At 39.7% G+C, this 13,375-nt stretch overlaps 1 protein-coding gene across 1 annotated transcript in view; it reads right to left on the reverse strand.

The window, feature by feature from the left end:
• The window catches only part of LRRC1 (leucine rich repeat containing 1), a 127,597-nt gene that overhangs the window by 25,712 nt on the left and 88,510 nt on the right, over positions 1-13,375 (reverse strand). Inside the window, exons 5-7 of the mRNA XM_032409640.1 lie at positions 2,538-2,594; positions 2,174-2,237; positions 1,714-1,788 (exon numbers count right to left, since the gene is read on the reverse strand). Coding sequence (XP_032265531.1) covers positions 1,714-1,788; positions 2,174-2,237; positions 2,538-2,594 — 196 coding nt within the window. The remainder of the gene's footprint in view (positions 1-1,713; positions 1,789-2,173; positions 2,238-2,537; positions 2,595-13,375) is intronic.

The following is a 13,375-nucleotide window of genomic DNA, read 5'->3' on the forward strand; positions in this document are numbered from 1 at the left end:
CTGTCTGTAGGAAACCAGACTGCCTTTCTACTAATTTCAGGCCTGATCCTTGAAGGTGTTCTTTTTCATTAATTCATTTTAACAATGCTTTTGTATCCTTTTCTTTCTGTCATCCATGATGACAGGAAAGTAATTCCAATTATTTAGACTATCTGATGAGTTGAGTCCTGGTTTAACAGAAGTTTATAAAGAGGGATGAATGAGACGTTTAAATAACCATTTACAACAAGATCACTGGAATTATAATTTTTGTGTGTTCAGGATGTGGCATTTTGTATTCGTACACAATCATTTATGTATATCTGTACACACACACACATATTCTTTCCCCATCATGCCCCAGCTGGTGTATTACTTTCCTGATAATCTCGTAGTATTTTTATTCCCTATCTGGTGACTCCCAAAGTAACCTGAATTCTCCCAACCAGGATTTCTCATAATTTCCTAGAGAAATCTAGATATTAATCAAACCTTCACCCATATCGGTTGCTAATCTGTCTCCTTTCCCCAAATGCAGCCAAGACCTTAGAAAGAGACTGCAGTTAGTTCCTTCCTTCCCTTAGTTGTGAGTGAGGTCCTCATACTTCCAGTGCTGTAACTACAGCCATAACATGTCACTGAGTACTCTCTCCTAGAGTCAGACCTCCTGCATTAACACGGCATTCCTCACCTAAAGTACACAGCACCAGCACACCCCCAGCACACCTGCTCCAACCAGCTGAGCATCTGAACTGCTTTAAAATATCGGCACCTAGACCATCATGAAATATACCTGGACTTTAAAGACTGGCTGTAAGATATAGCAAAGAATAAAATTCAGTAATAGTTAGACAAAACCTAAGTAACGGGAAAATGCTTGGTTTTTTTTTTTTAAGATTTTATTTATTTGCGAGAGAGAGAATGAGAGACAGAGAGCATGAGAGGGAGGAGGGTCAGAGGGAGAAGCAGACTCCCTGCTGAGCAGGGAGCCCGATGCAGGACTCGATCCCGGGACCCCAGGATCATTACCTGAGCCAAAGGCAGTCGCTTAACCAACTGAGCCACCCAGGCGCCCCAAAATGCTTGTTTTTTATTGTTGGGTTTGTTGGCTTCTGTTTCTCTCTCACCTAAGTAGAAGGCAAGCCTGCTTACTAGGGCTCCATAAGATGATTATGTATATAGGAGTGTATGCAGACTCCATTTCATTTGGAACACGGTTCTCACATTTGGTAATAGTCAGAAAAACCTGAACGCCATGACAAAACAGCTAAACCATAAGCAGTACTTGCAAAAATTTTGAAATAAAAGCTTTTAACATTTCTTTGACATCAACTATTACGGAACAGAATGTGGTTACAATCTTCCCAAAGTACTTGACACATCACAAAGAGTGGCAGAAATGGATACCATCTAAGAATCAGGGGTCCTGGCAATTTACAAATTTGCTGGGCTTGAAGTAAGCCATGTGGGGAGCATGGATGAAATAAAATACAGACTTCACAAACTAAAGGATGTATTTGCTATCTTTAGAAATGGTGGGTTGAGGCTTTCAATTTTTCTATGGCAATGTAGTATGATGAATGCTTAATATTTTATCAAATGTGCTTTTTCAACCAATGTTTTTGGTTTTCAAGATCCCCCTTATAGAAAATTTCACGCAGAAGCAGGGAATACATGAGTGGTGTCTGTGGTTGTTTTATAATTTGGGGGAAACAATGTGAAATCACCACCTACCTGAGGTAATTCTGACAGCTGATTCCCGTCCAACCAGAGATCCTTTAGATGTAAGAGAGCTCCAATTGATTCTGGCTAAAACAAACAAACAAAAAATAATGTTATGGTAACAAAGATCCAACGTTTAGTCTTCCACTAAGAAAGAATCCCAATTCAACAGTTAATAAATGGGTACTACAGAGGATGTTTGTTGGGACTTCTCCAATACAAGTCCCCCATCCTAAAAGCACTCCCAAAGCTCTCTAATAATGCTGGTGGTTTCCATTTCTGCCCCTCATCTCGAGTCCTGAGGCTCCCCACCCCTACATCGTAATTCTCAACCTGTGTGAACTGAAGCACATTCTCTAATGTTGCCAAGCTGTATCTGTGAGAATACATCCCTAAAGATCTCCCCTAAAGTATGTTTTGATCACACCTAAGGGCAAAATTAAATCTAAATCTCTCTTCAATACAGACTTACCAAATTATATATCTCATTGTTTCCTAAATCAAGTTCTTCTAGTCTCCGCAGCTGGGTAAGAGAGCTATAAAAAATTAAAAAAAAAAAAAAAAAAGAAGAAGAAGGAACCCTTAGAGAGTACTTAGAAATGCTGAGCAATATGGTATTCCTCACTCGGACTCATTTCCAAAACTAAGACTCATTTGGACTGCATGGCTGTAAATATTACCAAGGAAAACTATTAATGGAAGGCTGGCATCTCCCAAACTTTCCAAAAGACACAGAATCTCTTTTTGACAAAGTACTGTAGTACTTTTTTTTTTTTTTAATATTTGAAGAAATTCATGTAGTACAAAATCCCCTCTTATTTTGCCCAGAGACTCACTCAGGAAGATATGTAAGAAGATTCTCTCTCAGTTCCAGGGAAGCCAGGTTATAAAGACTACAAATGAACAAAAGAAAAGAAAATATAAGGAAAATTCCTGAGATCCTTCTTCCCATTCCCCCCCTTCATACATACACTCCACAAATAGCAATTCTTAATAAAAACCTCATACATCACTTCCTCCCAGGAGAAAAATATCTATAACCACTATCCCTACCCTCATTAAAAACAACATACTCTCTGCCTCCCAAGTTTTAATATTAAAATTAAAAGAGAAGCATCATCAATGTAAGGCACCCTCATTTAAATACTTGTTACATTTAATATGTGAAAATAACTCAGTAGTCATCAAAGACGACCACTCCTGGGACCAAGACAGAAGCCAAATATGTGCTTCCAGACTTCAGAATGTCAAATATGTGCCGTTACCATAAAAAACAGTCATGTCTTTAATCTCACAAAGGTCAGAGTTCTTCTTCAAACATCAGTGAGAGACCATCCCTGTTTGAAAGTAGTGGGCATCTCAGTCGAGGGCCCATGTGCTCTACTTAAGATCACAAATTCAGGGCACCTGGGTGGCTCAGTCAGTTAAGCGTCTGCCTTCAGCTCAGGTCATCATCCCGGGGGCCTGGGATGGAGCCCCGCATCGGGATCCCTGCTCAGCGGGGAGTCTGCTTCTCCCTCTGCCCCTCCCCCCTCCTCTCATGTGCTAGCTCGCTCTCGCAAAAATAAGTAAATAAATAGAATCTTAAAAAAAAAAAAAAAGATCACAAATTCACAGAGTACCTGGAAGCAACGGTATGGAAATGACGGCCATTTAAATGCATCAAGGACAGAGTAGTAACACACCTCACATGGTGCCCGTAACACAAGACTGATTCAGTATACGGGAGCTGTAATAAAGCTGCTTTTATTCCTATGAAAGGCCACAATGGCGCTCTTCTCTGCAGATTCTCCTGCCTCTCGGGTGTAATCCATGCCTATCAGGAGCATGGTGAGAGGAGACAGATGTTTTCCCCGGACACTGATTATCTGGGTCGAATCTTTGCAGGCAGTGGTGGCTCTGCCTCACCAGACACCTCACACGCCCAGGGGACGTCAGCACGGGCACGCGTTACTGATTCGGAAGGCAACGGATTCGTCTATTACTCCACCAGGCGCCGTACTAAGCTCTGCACCAATCGCAAACTCAAGCTTTTGCTCATCTCACCATAGTAATGTCCAGATTTGGAGGACTTTTATTGTGTGAGCGCACAGAACACAAGGAGTCAAACATTATCCCAACACTCTAATCTGCCTTAATCCTCCATTCTCCTTCCAACATGAAAGCCAGAATCATGGGTACTAACAAAGCTGGTTTCATAACATCAGAAAACGTAAATTTGATTTGCACAAACAGTATATACACATATATGAAGCCTGTTTGCTTGAAAATGTATCTTAACTCGATGCTGAAATGCACAAAATCTGTATGTCCTCCAATTTTAGAAAACTCAGTACTTCACAAAGTGGAAGAAAAACTCTTCAAAATATATTTTTTAAAAAAATTAAAATCCGTGCTAGTAATTATGAATGTAATGCTGACATTCTTAAGAAAAAAGTGTAGGCCAATGGGAAGTTGCAGCAATGTAGCTCTACTGGGCCATGTGTTCACATGGAAGACAGAAGAACTGGAAGGAGAGGGAGGTGAGAAGGAACCACCCAGTATCTATTTCCAAAAGCAACCTGTAGATGAGGGTGATAAGTAACTTTTGTGAAGCCTCTGTAAAAGCAAAACACTGAACAACAAAGGGCTTTGTTTTCAGTTTTCACGTAATCCCTGGCCAGTTTTATCGGGGAGGTAGTAATCATTTGGCTATTTTCACATTTATATTTTAACAATCACTGATGAAATTGTCATTTTATCTAGTCAACGTTCATTGCTTTCACACCAATTTTGACGCATGAAAGGCATACACTAATAAAAGAAGGAAAAAGTCCTTCTTTGTTTCACAAACTTTATTGGTAGGCATCACCAAATGCGCTCTTTAAAAGCAGTTTTCCTGGGATGCCTGGGTGGCTGTTGGTTGGGCATCTGCCTTTGGCTCAGGTCATGATCCCAGGGTCCTGGGATCGAGCCCCACATTGAGCTCCCCGCTCAGTGGGGAGCCTGCTCCTCCCTCTGCCTGCCGCTCCCCCTGCTTGTGTTCTCTGACAAATAAATAAATAAAGTCTTTTAAAAATAAAATTAAAAAAAAAAAAGGCAGTTTTCTGCAGGGCTTGATGCTGAGCCTTGTCCTGAGGCCTCCCGCCTGACCCGGGCCATCTGCCTGCCATCTCTGGCAGGAGGCGCACACACAGCTCCTCACACACGTCATCTCTTGATTAGTAACAACCTAGCTGGGTGACGACAGGCCGGTGACACAATTAGGAACGTGGCGCTTTGTGAATTCCATTAGAAAGTGGCGAAGGCACAATTCAAGTCTGGTGGGAAGCCAAAGCTCCCGCCCTCACCCTACACCACCGTGAGGCATCTCAGGGGCCCTCCATTCTCTGGACTCTCTTTATAATTTCAGTTTTAAAAGCACCTATCAATACGGGGCAAATATGTCAGTCTTACCTTCTTAACCACACCCAGAACATGAGGATTTTTAGTGTTTTATGTCATTTTAAACATAGGGCACACATTTTTAAATTATCTTTACATTTTCTCTTGAGGATAAAAGGCACAAGCCACAGCTACTAAAAGCAAATAATGCTTAAGCAAAAATACCGCAAAAATGCCAGCAGACTTCCAGACGTACAGAACTTGATAACGTCCCGTTACAGAAAACGCACGGTTCCCACCACTACCATGTTAACACCCAAGTAGAACATCCTGTTAAGCAAAAAGGTTCTGATTCCAAAACTTCTTAATTTCCACTGGTTTTGGCCAGTGGGGGAAATGGGAATGTATACGCGTGTTACAACAAAAAATACTCAATTTTCGTAACTTTCCAAAATTCAAAAATTAATTTAAAACAAAGGATATAAAATAAGAGCTTTTCTGAGGTAATACTTCCCCATAACTTTAGACTACGGTGAGCTGTGGGCACCGGCCAACTTTTAGAAAGATAAAAGTTGCATAGTCCTGGGGCAAGTACAGAATCCTACCAGCCCACTCCAAAAGGTGGTTCTCCAAACTGTTCTAGTAACAGCTGACATAAAATGATATCTGCCTAAATGCAGATTTAGACCAGAGAAATTAATATAAAACTGAATGAATAAATGAACAAATGAATGATCTCCCTTCCTAGCCTTTCAGAATACAGCATGCATCTTCAATCCAGATGTCAGGATAGTGCCTTTCCCATCAAGGAAACCTATTCAATGCAGCACAAACATCTCTGCCTCCCTTATAGCACCTAATAAAAAAACATGCTCTGGCAAGTGCTGGGGAGGGGGAGTCAGACTCAGTTCTGTCCGCTTCTGAGACCAGGCTCTCAATCCCTAGGCCAAGAGAAACAAGGAGACTCAAACTCCACATGCCTTTATCAGCCACTTCAGTTAAAATGTGATAGTATAGAGACCAAAGAAAGCATCGGGTGTTTCTAATATTTTTACAAATGTGAAAAAATGAGACACCTGAGATGCAAAATGAGAATTATTGGTCTTTAACACTTCGACCGCTAATAATGATACCAGCAGCTTACTATATGATAGATATTGTTGTAAGCCTTTTACAAGAACCAACTTTGTGGATGAGAAAACTAAAGCAGCAAAGTATTCAATAGTAAGTTTTCCTTCCACCTTCCTCCCTCATCTATCCAGTTTCCCACCAGTGAGACCCTTCTCACTGAAAATCACCCTTTTTTGTTACTCATATATTCATCCAGAGTTTTCTTTTATGCAAAGACAAGCAAGTATCCTCCCCATCTTCACATGTAAGTTATCCCACACACATCTAGGACTTTGCTCGCACAGATTTTTTTTTTAATTTTTTTTTAATTTATTTGTCAGAGAGAGAGAGCGTACACAAGCAGGGGGAGTGGCAGGCAGGCAGAGGGAGAAGCTGAGCAGGGAGCCAGATGCAGGACTCGATCCCAGGATCCTGGGATCATGACCTGAGCCAAAGGCAGACGCTTAACTGACTGAACCACCCAGGAATCCCTGCTCACACAGATTTTTGTCTCATTTCTTATTTGTAAATATCAGTACTCTTTTTTTAAATAATTGCATAGTATATCACTTCTATAAACACCTTAATTTTTTTAACCATTCCCTCATTAATAGATATTTTACTCTTCAATTTTAATATCTGGCAAATTAAATTTCTGTGCAATACTGTTGGAGTGACTTCATCCCTTTCCTACAAAAAACATGATTTTCTATTCTCCCTGTAACACCTTCCCACCATTTCTACCACCAAATGGGGTAAAACAAAACAATAAGAACCACAAACAACTTAACGAGCTCTTACAGAAAAAGTATGTTGAAGCATTTCTTCTCAACACACTAATGCTTAATGTTTTACACAGTTCATGATAGCAGGGACAAAAGTTATAATGTAAGTCAGAATGTAGGCCATCTGTATTTTTAGGATTCTATTTCAGGGACTGGATGAGTGGTTACTTTAAAGAATTTACATCTGTTCTCCACTATACTTTAAAAATCCCCTTTTAATCCACTGGATTTTTTTTTTTCCATTTTGGTGGCCAAAATCATTAAGAAAGTAAAGAATAAAATAAACAGAGGTAGAACAAGCAGACAAATGGCAGTACACTATAAAACCATTAAAATATACAATCTATAAACATTCATGGCAATATTACTTGACTGGAGAAAACACTATTAGGGACAGGGAGAGTTTGCTCATATATTCATAAAATTTCTGCTTTTTAATATTTTTATTTTGTTAAAGATTTTATTTATTTATTTGACAGAGAGACATAGCCAGAGAGGGAACAAAAGCAGGGGGAGTGGGAGAGGAAGAAGCAGGCTTCCTGTGGAGCATGAAGCCCAATGAGGGGCTCCATCCCAGGACCCTGGGATCATGACCTGAGCCGAAGGCAGATGCTTAACGACTGAGCCACCGAGGTGCCCCAAATTTCTGCTTTTTTAATACCAATTAGTATTTAAGAAATCTCTGGTAACAAATTTCCTTATGTTGGTTTGCTCTAGAAACTTCCAAAAATCTTTATTTTTATTTTTGAAACAAACATTTTATAGAAATTCCTAGGCCTCACCATTACCTTGATCCCCAAACCAGACAAAGACCCCATCAAAAAGGAGAATTACAGACCAATATCCTTGATGAAGGATCATCATGGATGCAAAAATTCTCACCAAAATACTAGCCAATAGGATCCCAGTACATTAAAAGGATTATTCACCATGACCAAGCGGGATTTATCCCTGGGCTGCAAGGTTGGTTCAACATCCACAAATCAATCAACGTGATACAATACATTAACAAAAGAAAGAACAAGAATCATATGATCCTCTCAATAGATACAGAAAAAGCATTTGACAAAGTACAGCATCCTTTCTTGATCAAAACTCTTCAGAGTATAGACATAGAGGGTACATACCTCAATATCATAAAAGCCATCTATGAAAAACCTACAGCGAATATCATTCTCAATGGGGAAAAACTGAGAGCTTTCTCCCTAAGGTCAGGAACGCGGCAGGGATGTCCACTATCACCACTGCTATTCAACATAGTATTAGAAGTCCTAGCCACAGCAATCAGACAACAAAAAGAAATAAAAGGCATCCAAATCGGCAAAGAAGAAGTCAAACTCTCACTCTTTGCAGATGATATGATACTTTATGTGGAAAACCCAAAAGACTCCACCCCAAAACTGCTAGAACTCATACAGGAATTCAGTAAAGTGGCAAGATATAAAATCAATGCACAGAAATCAGTGGCATTCCTATACACCAACAACAAGACAGAAGAAAGAGAAATTAAGTAGTCGATCCCATTTACAATTGCACCCAAAACTGTAAGATACCTAGGAATAAATCTAACCAAAGAGGCCAAGGATCTGTACTCAGAAAACTATAAAATACTCATGAAAGAAATTGAGGAAGACACAAAGAAATGGAAAAACGAACCATGCTCATGGACTGGAAGAACAAATATTGTGAAGATGTCAATGCTACCTAGAGCAATCTACACATTCAATGCAATCCCCATCAAAATACCATCCACTTTTTTCAAAGAAATGGAACAAATAATCCTAAAATTTGTATGGAACCAGAAAAGACCCCGAATAGCCAGAGGAATGTTGAAAAGAAAAGCAAAGCTGGCGGCATCACAATTCCGGACTTCCAGCTCTATTACAAAGCTGTCATCATCAAGACAGTATGGTGCTGGCACAAAAGCAGACACATAGATCAATGGAACAGAATAGACAGCCCAGAAATGGACCCTCAACTCTATGGTCAACTAATCTTCGACAAAGCAGGAAAGAATGTCCAATGGAAAAAAGACAGTCTCTTCAACAAATGGTGTTGGGAAAATTGGACAGCCACATGCAGAAGAATGAAACTGGACCATTTCCTTACACCACACACAAAAATAGACTCCAAATGTTTGAAAGACCTATATGTAAGACAGGAGTCCATCAACATCCTAAAGGAGAACACAGGCAGCAACCTCTTCGACCTCAGCCGCAGCAACTTCTTCCTAGAAACATCACCAAAGGCAAGGGAAGCAAGGGCAAAAATGAACTATTGGAACTTCATCAAGATAAAAGCTTTTGCACAGCAAAAGAAACAGTCCACAAAACCAAAAGACAACCGACAGAATGGGAGAAGATATTTGCAAATGACTTATCAGATAAAGGGCTAGTATCCAAAATCTATAAAGAACTTATCAAACTCAACACCCAAAGAACAAAGAATCCAATCAAGAAATGGGCAGAAGACATGAACAGACATTTTTCCAAAGAAGACATCCACATGGCCAACAGACACATGAAAAAGTGCTCAACATCGCTTGGCATCAGGGAAATCCAAATCAAAACCTCAATGAGATACCACCTCACACCAGTCAGAATGGCTAAAATTAACAAGACAGGAAACGACAGATGTTGGCGGGGATGTGGAGAAAGGGGAACCCTCCTACACTGTTGGTGGGAATGCAAGCTGGCGCAGCCACTCTGGAAAACAGTATGGAGGTTCCTCAACAAGTTGAAAATAGAGCTACCATATGATCCAGCAATTGCACTCCTGGGTATTTACCCCAAAGATACAAATGTGGGGATCCAAAGGGGTACATGCACCCCGATGTTTATAGCAGCAATGTCCACAATAGCCAAACTGTGGAAAGAGCCAAGATGTCCATCGACAGATGAATGGATAAAGAAGATGTGGTATATATATACAATGGAATATTATGCAGCCATCAAAAGGAATGAGATCTTGCCAATTGCAACGACGTGGATGGAACTGGAGGGTGTTATGCTGAGCGAAATAAGTCAATCAGAGAAAGACATGTATCATATGACCTCACTGATATGAGGAATTCTTAATCTCAGGAAACAAACTGAGGGTTGCTAGAGTGGGGGGTGAGGTGGAGGGATGGGGTGGCTGGGTGATAGACATTGGGGAGGGTATGTGCTATGGTGAGCGCTGTGAATTGTGCAAGACTGTTGAATCACAGATCTGTACCTCTGAAACAAATAATGCAATATATGTTAAGGAAAAAAAAAAGAAAAGAAGATAGCACGAGGGGAAGAATGAAGGGGGGAAATCGGAAGGGGGAGACGAACCATGAGAGACAATGGACTCTGAAAAACAAACTGAGGGTTCTAGAGGGGAGGGGGATGGGAGGATGGGTTAGCCTGGTGATAGGTATTAAAGAGGGCACGTTCTGCATGGAGCACTGGGTGTTATGCACAAACAATGAATCATGGAACACTACATCAAAAACTAATGATGTAATGTATGGTGATAAACATAACAATAAAAAATTAAAAAAAAAAAAAAGAAAGAAATTCCTAGGCCTCAAAAAAAGAGCAGTAAGATTTATTCCTCTCAGGCAGCATGCACTAATACAATATAGGTAAGCAGCCTGGTCCTAGGCCTTATTAGTAAGGCCCACTCAAATTAAGGTCATCATTCCCAAGCGTAGCACACACAAAATTGGACCCACATGCTCTATTTCAACCTGCCAGGGAACCCAGGGCCTATCTACTTGCTCTACTTCTATTAGCAAATTGCATAATTAAATGTTTACTGATAATAACCATTTTGTGACTGACAGCTACATTCTGGGCACTGTGCCAGTCCATTTTATATATATATATTCCTTCTCCTGTAAGAATGCTATTTTTTGAGGAGCAGATTCAAACAGAGATATTTGGATATATTTAGACTAACTTACTTTTTGTTGTTTTTTTTTTTTTGAGGGTATGTTTCTTTAATGGCCAAGGACAGGGTATCTCATGGAGACAGATACATAAAGACAAATGCCCCCAGATGGAAACAGAGGCTTCCCGGATTCTCAAAATTCTCTAAGAGTTCCCACTGGAGCCTTATAACCTCTCAACCGTGCTCCCACTCCTCATGAACTGAAGGTCTTGGAGGCTCTGGCTATGTGTACCCGCCTTGTTACCAGGTTTGAGTAACTGAGGCAAAATGACCTCAGCATGTTACTCATAAGGCTACATTAGAGAGTATTTCCTGCAAGAATAAACTAGGTCAGTCTCCCAGGTACAGTCTCTTCCTTCAGCAACACCAGGTTTCAAGTTGGCCTAAGGATCTATCACCACTACCTAATTCTAAAAAACAGTCATCACCCAAAAAGAATCACGCCCTTCAGTTATTCCTTGTCCTGGCCCTGCTACCCCCAACCTTATCCGCCCCTGGCCCCAGGCACTGGCAATCACTAATCTAACTTCTGTCTCTATGCATCTGCCTGCATTGGATATGTCATTTGAATGGAATCATACACTATGTGGCCTTTTCTATCTGGCTTCTTTTACTTAACATGTTTTTAAGGTTCATCCTGTTGTAGCATGTATCGGTACCCCAATACTTTTTTGGCTAAATATTTCATTAGATGAATATACCACATTTTGGTTATCCGTTCATCACTGATGGAAATTTGAGCTGTTTCCACCTTTTGGCTATTATGAATAAAAGCAGCTATGAACATTCATGCACCAGTTTTGTGCAGGCGTGTTTTAAATTCTCTTTGGTAGTGGAATTGCTGGGCTACATGGTAACTACGTTCAACTTTTTGAGGAAGGAGCTGCTCCCTCAAGTGAGGGGCATGGATCACTTTACATTCCCACCAGCAATGGATGAGGGTTTCAGTCTCTACACATCTTCACCAACACCTGTTTTGTTTTTGTTTTTTTTTATTTAATTAGAGTTAGTGGGTCTAAAGTGGTATCTCACTGTGGTTTTGATCTGCATTCACCTGATAACTAAAATGATGTTGAACATCTTTTTATGTGATTATTGGCCATTTGTATATCTTCTTTGGACAAATCTCTTTGTCCATTTTTATTTTTTTTAATTGGGTTATTTATCTTTCACTGTTGAGTTGTAGGAGTTCTCTATATATTCTGGATACAAGACTCTTATCAGATACATAATTTGCAAATATTTTCTCCCACCTGTACGTTTTCTTTTCACTTGAGAGTGGACTCGATGCACAAAAGTCTTTAATTGTGATGAAGTCCAAATTTATCCATTTTTTTCTTTGTTGTGTGGGCTTTCAGTGTCACATCTAAGAAACCACTGCCTAATCCAATGTCGAAGATTTACCCATTTTCTTCTAAGAGTTTTACCTCTTACATTTAGGTCTCTGCTCCATTTAGAATTAAGTTTTGTATGTGGTATGAAGTTAGGGGTGGGACTTCATTCTTTTGCATATGGATGGTCAGTTGTCCCAACAGCATCTGTTGAAAAAACTATCCTTCCTCACTGAACTCTTCTGGCACTCCTGTCAAAATCCAGTTAATTATAAATGCAAGGGTTTATTTCTGAATTCCCAATTCTATTCCAGTGAACTCTGTCCACCTTTATGCCAGTACGATACATGTTGATCATTGAACCTTGCTAGTTAAGTTTTGAAATCTGGAAGTGTGAATCCTCCAATTTTGCACGTCTTCTTTAAGACTGTTTTGGCTACTCTGGGTCTTTTATATCTCCATCTGAATTTGGAGATCAACGTGTCAATTCCTGCAAAACAAAAAAAAAAGCCAGCTAGAATTCTGATGGGGACTGAGCTGAATCAATAGATTTGGAGAGTATTGCCATCATAACCATACTAAGTCTTCTAATTCATAAACATGGGATGCCTTTCCATTTATTTAGGTCATTTTTACCTTCTTTCAACAATGTTTTGTACTTTGCAGTATACGTGTCTTACATTTCTTCTGTTAAATTTACTCCTAAGCATTTCATTCTTTTTGGTGCTTTATAAAGGGAACTGTTTTCTTAATTGCATTTCTGGTTTGTTCAGTGCTAGTATATGAAAATAAAACTGATTTTTACATTTTAATCTTGTATCCTGTAATCTTGCTGAATTCATTTATTAACTCTAATAGCTTTTTGTGGATTCCTTAGAATTCTCTCTATATAAGAGCATGTTCATCTGCAGGCTAACCTATTTTTGAAAAGTAAAAAATTCAGTGTGGGATTTACTTCAGTAGAAACTGATACAACTGATCTCAAGAAAAATATTTCGCTAGCATGTTTTTTGAAAGACAAACTCATTCACACTTTGTACCAACATTTGAAAACTCCTTAAAGCAAAAGTATCCTTCCTGGCTTCACCGGTAGAATCCTCCAAGAGGTTTTAGTGAGAGTAAAGCAAAAAGTCATTGTTCACCAAACAGTGTTGTCAAGGGCATATG

Source organism: Phoca vitulina, unplaced genomic scaffold (genome assembly GCF_004348235.1).
Source record: "Phoca vitulina isolate PV1807 unplaced genomic scaffold, GSC_HSeal_1.0 scaffold11, whole genome shotgun sequence".
NCBI classification, from domain to species: Eukaryota; Metazoa; Chordata; class Mammalia; order Carnivora; family Phocidae; genus Phoca; species Phoca vitulina.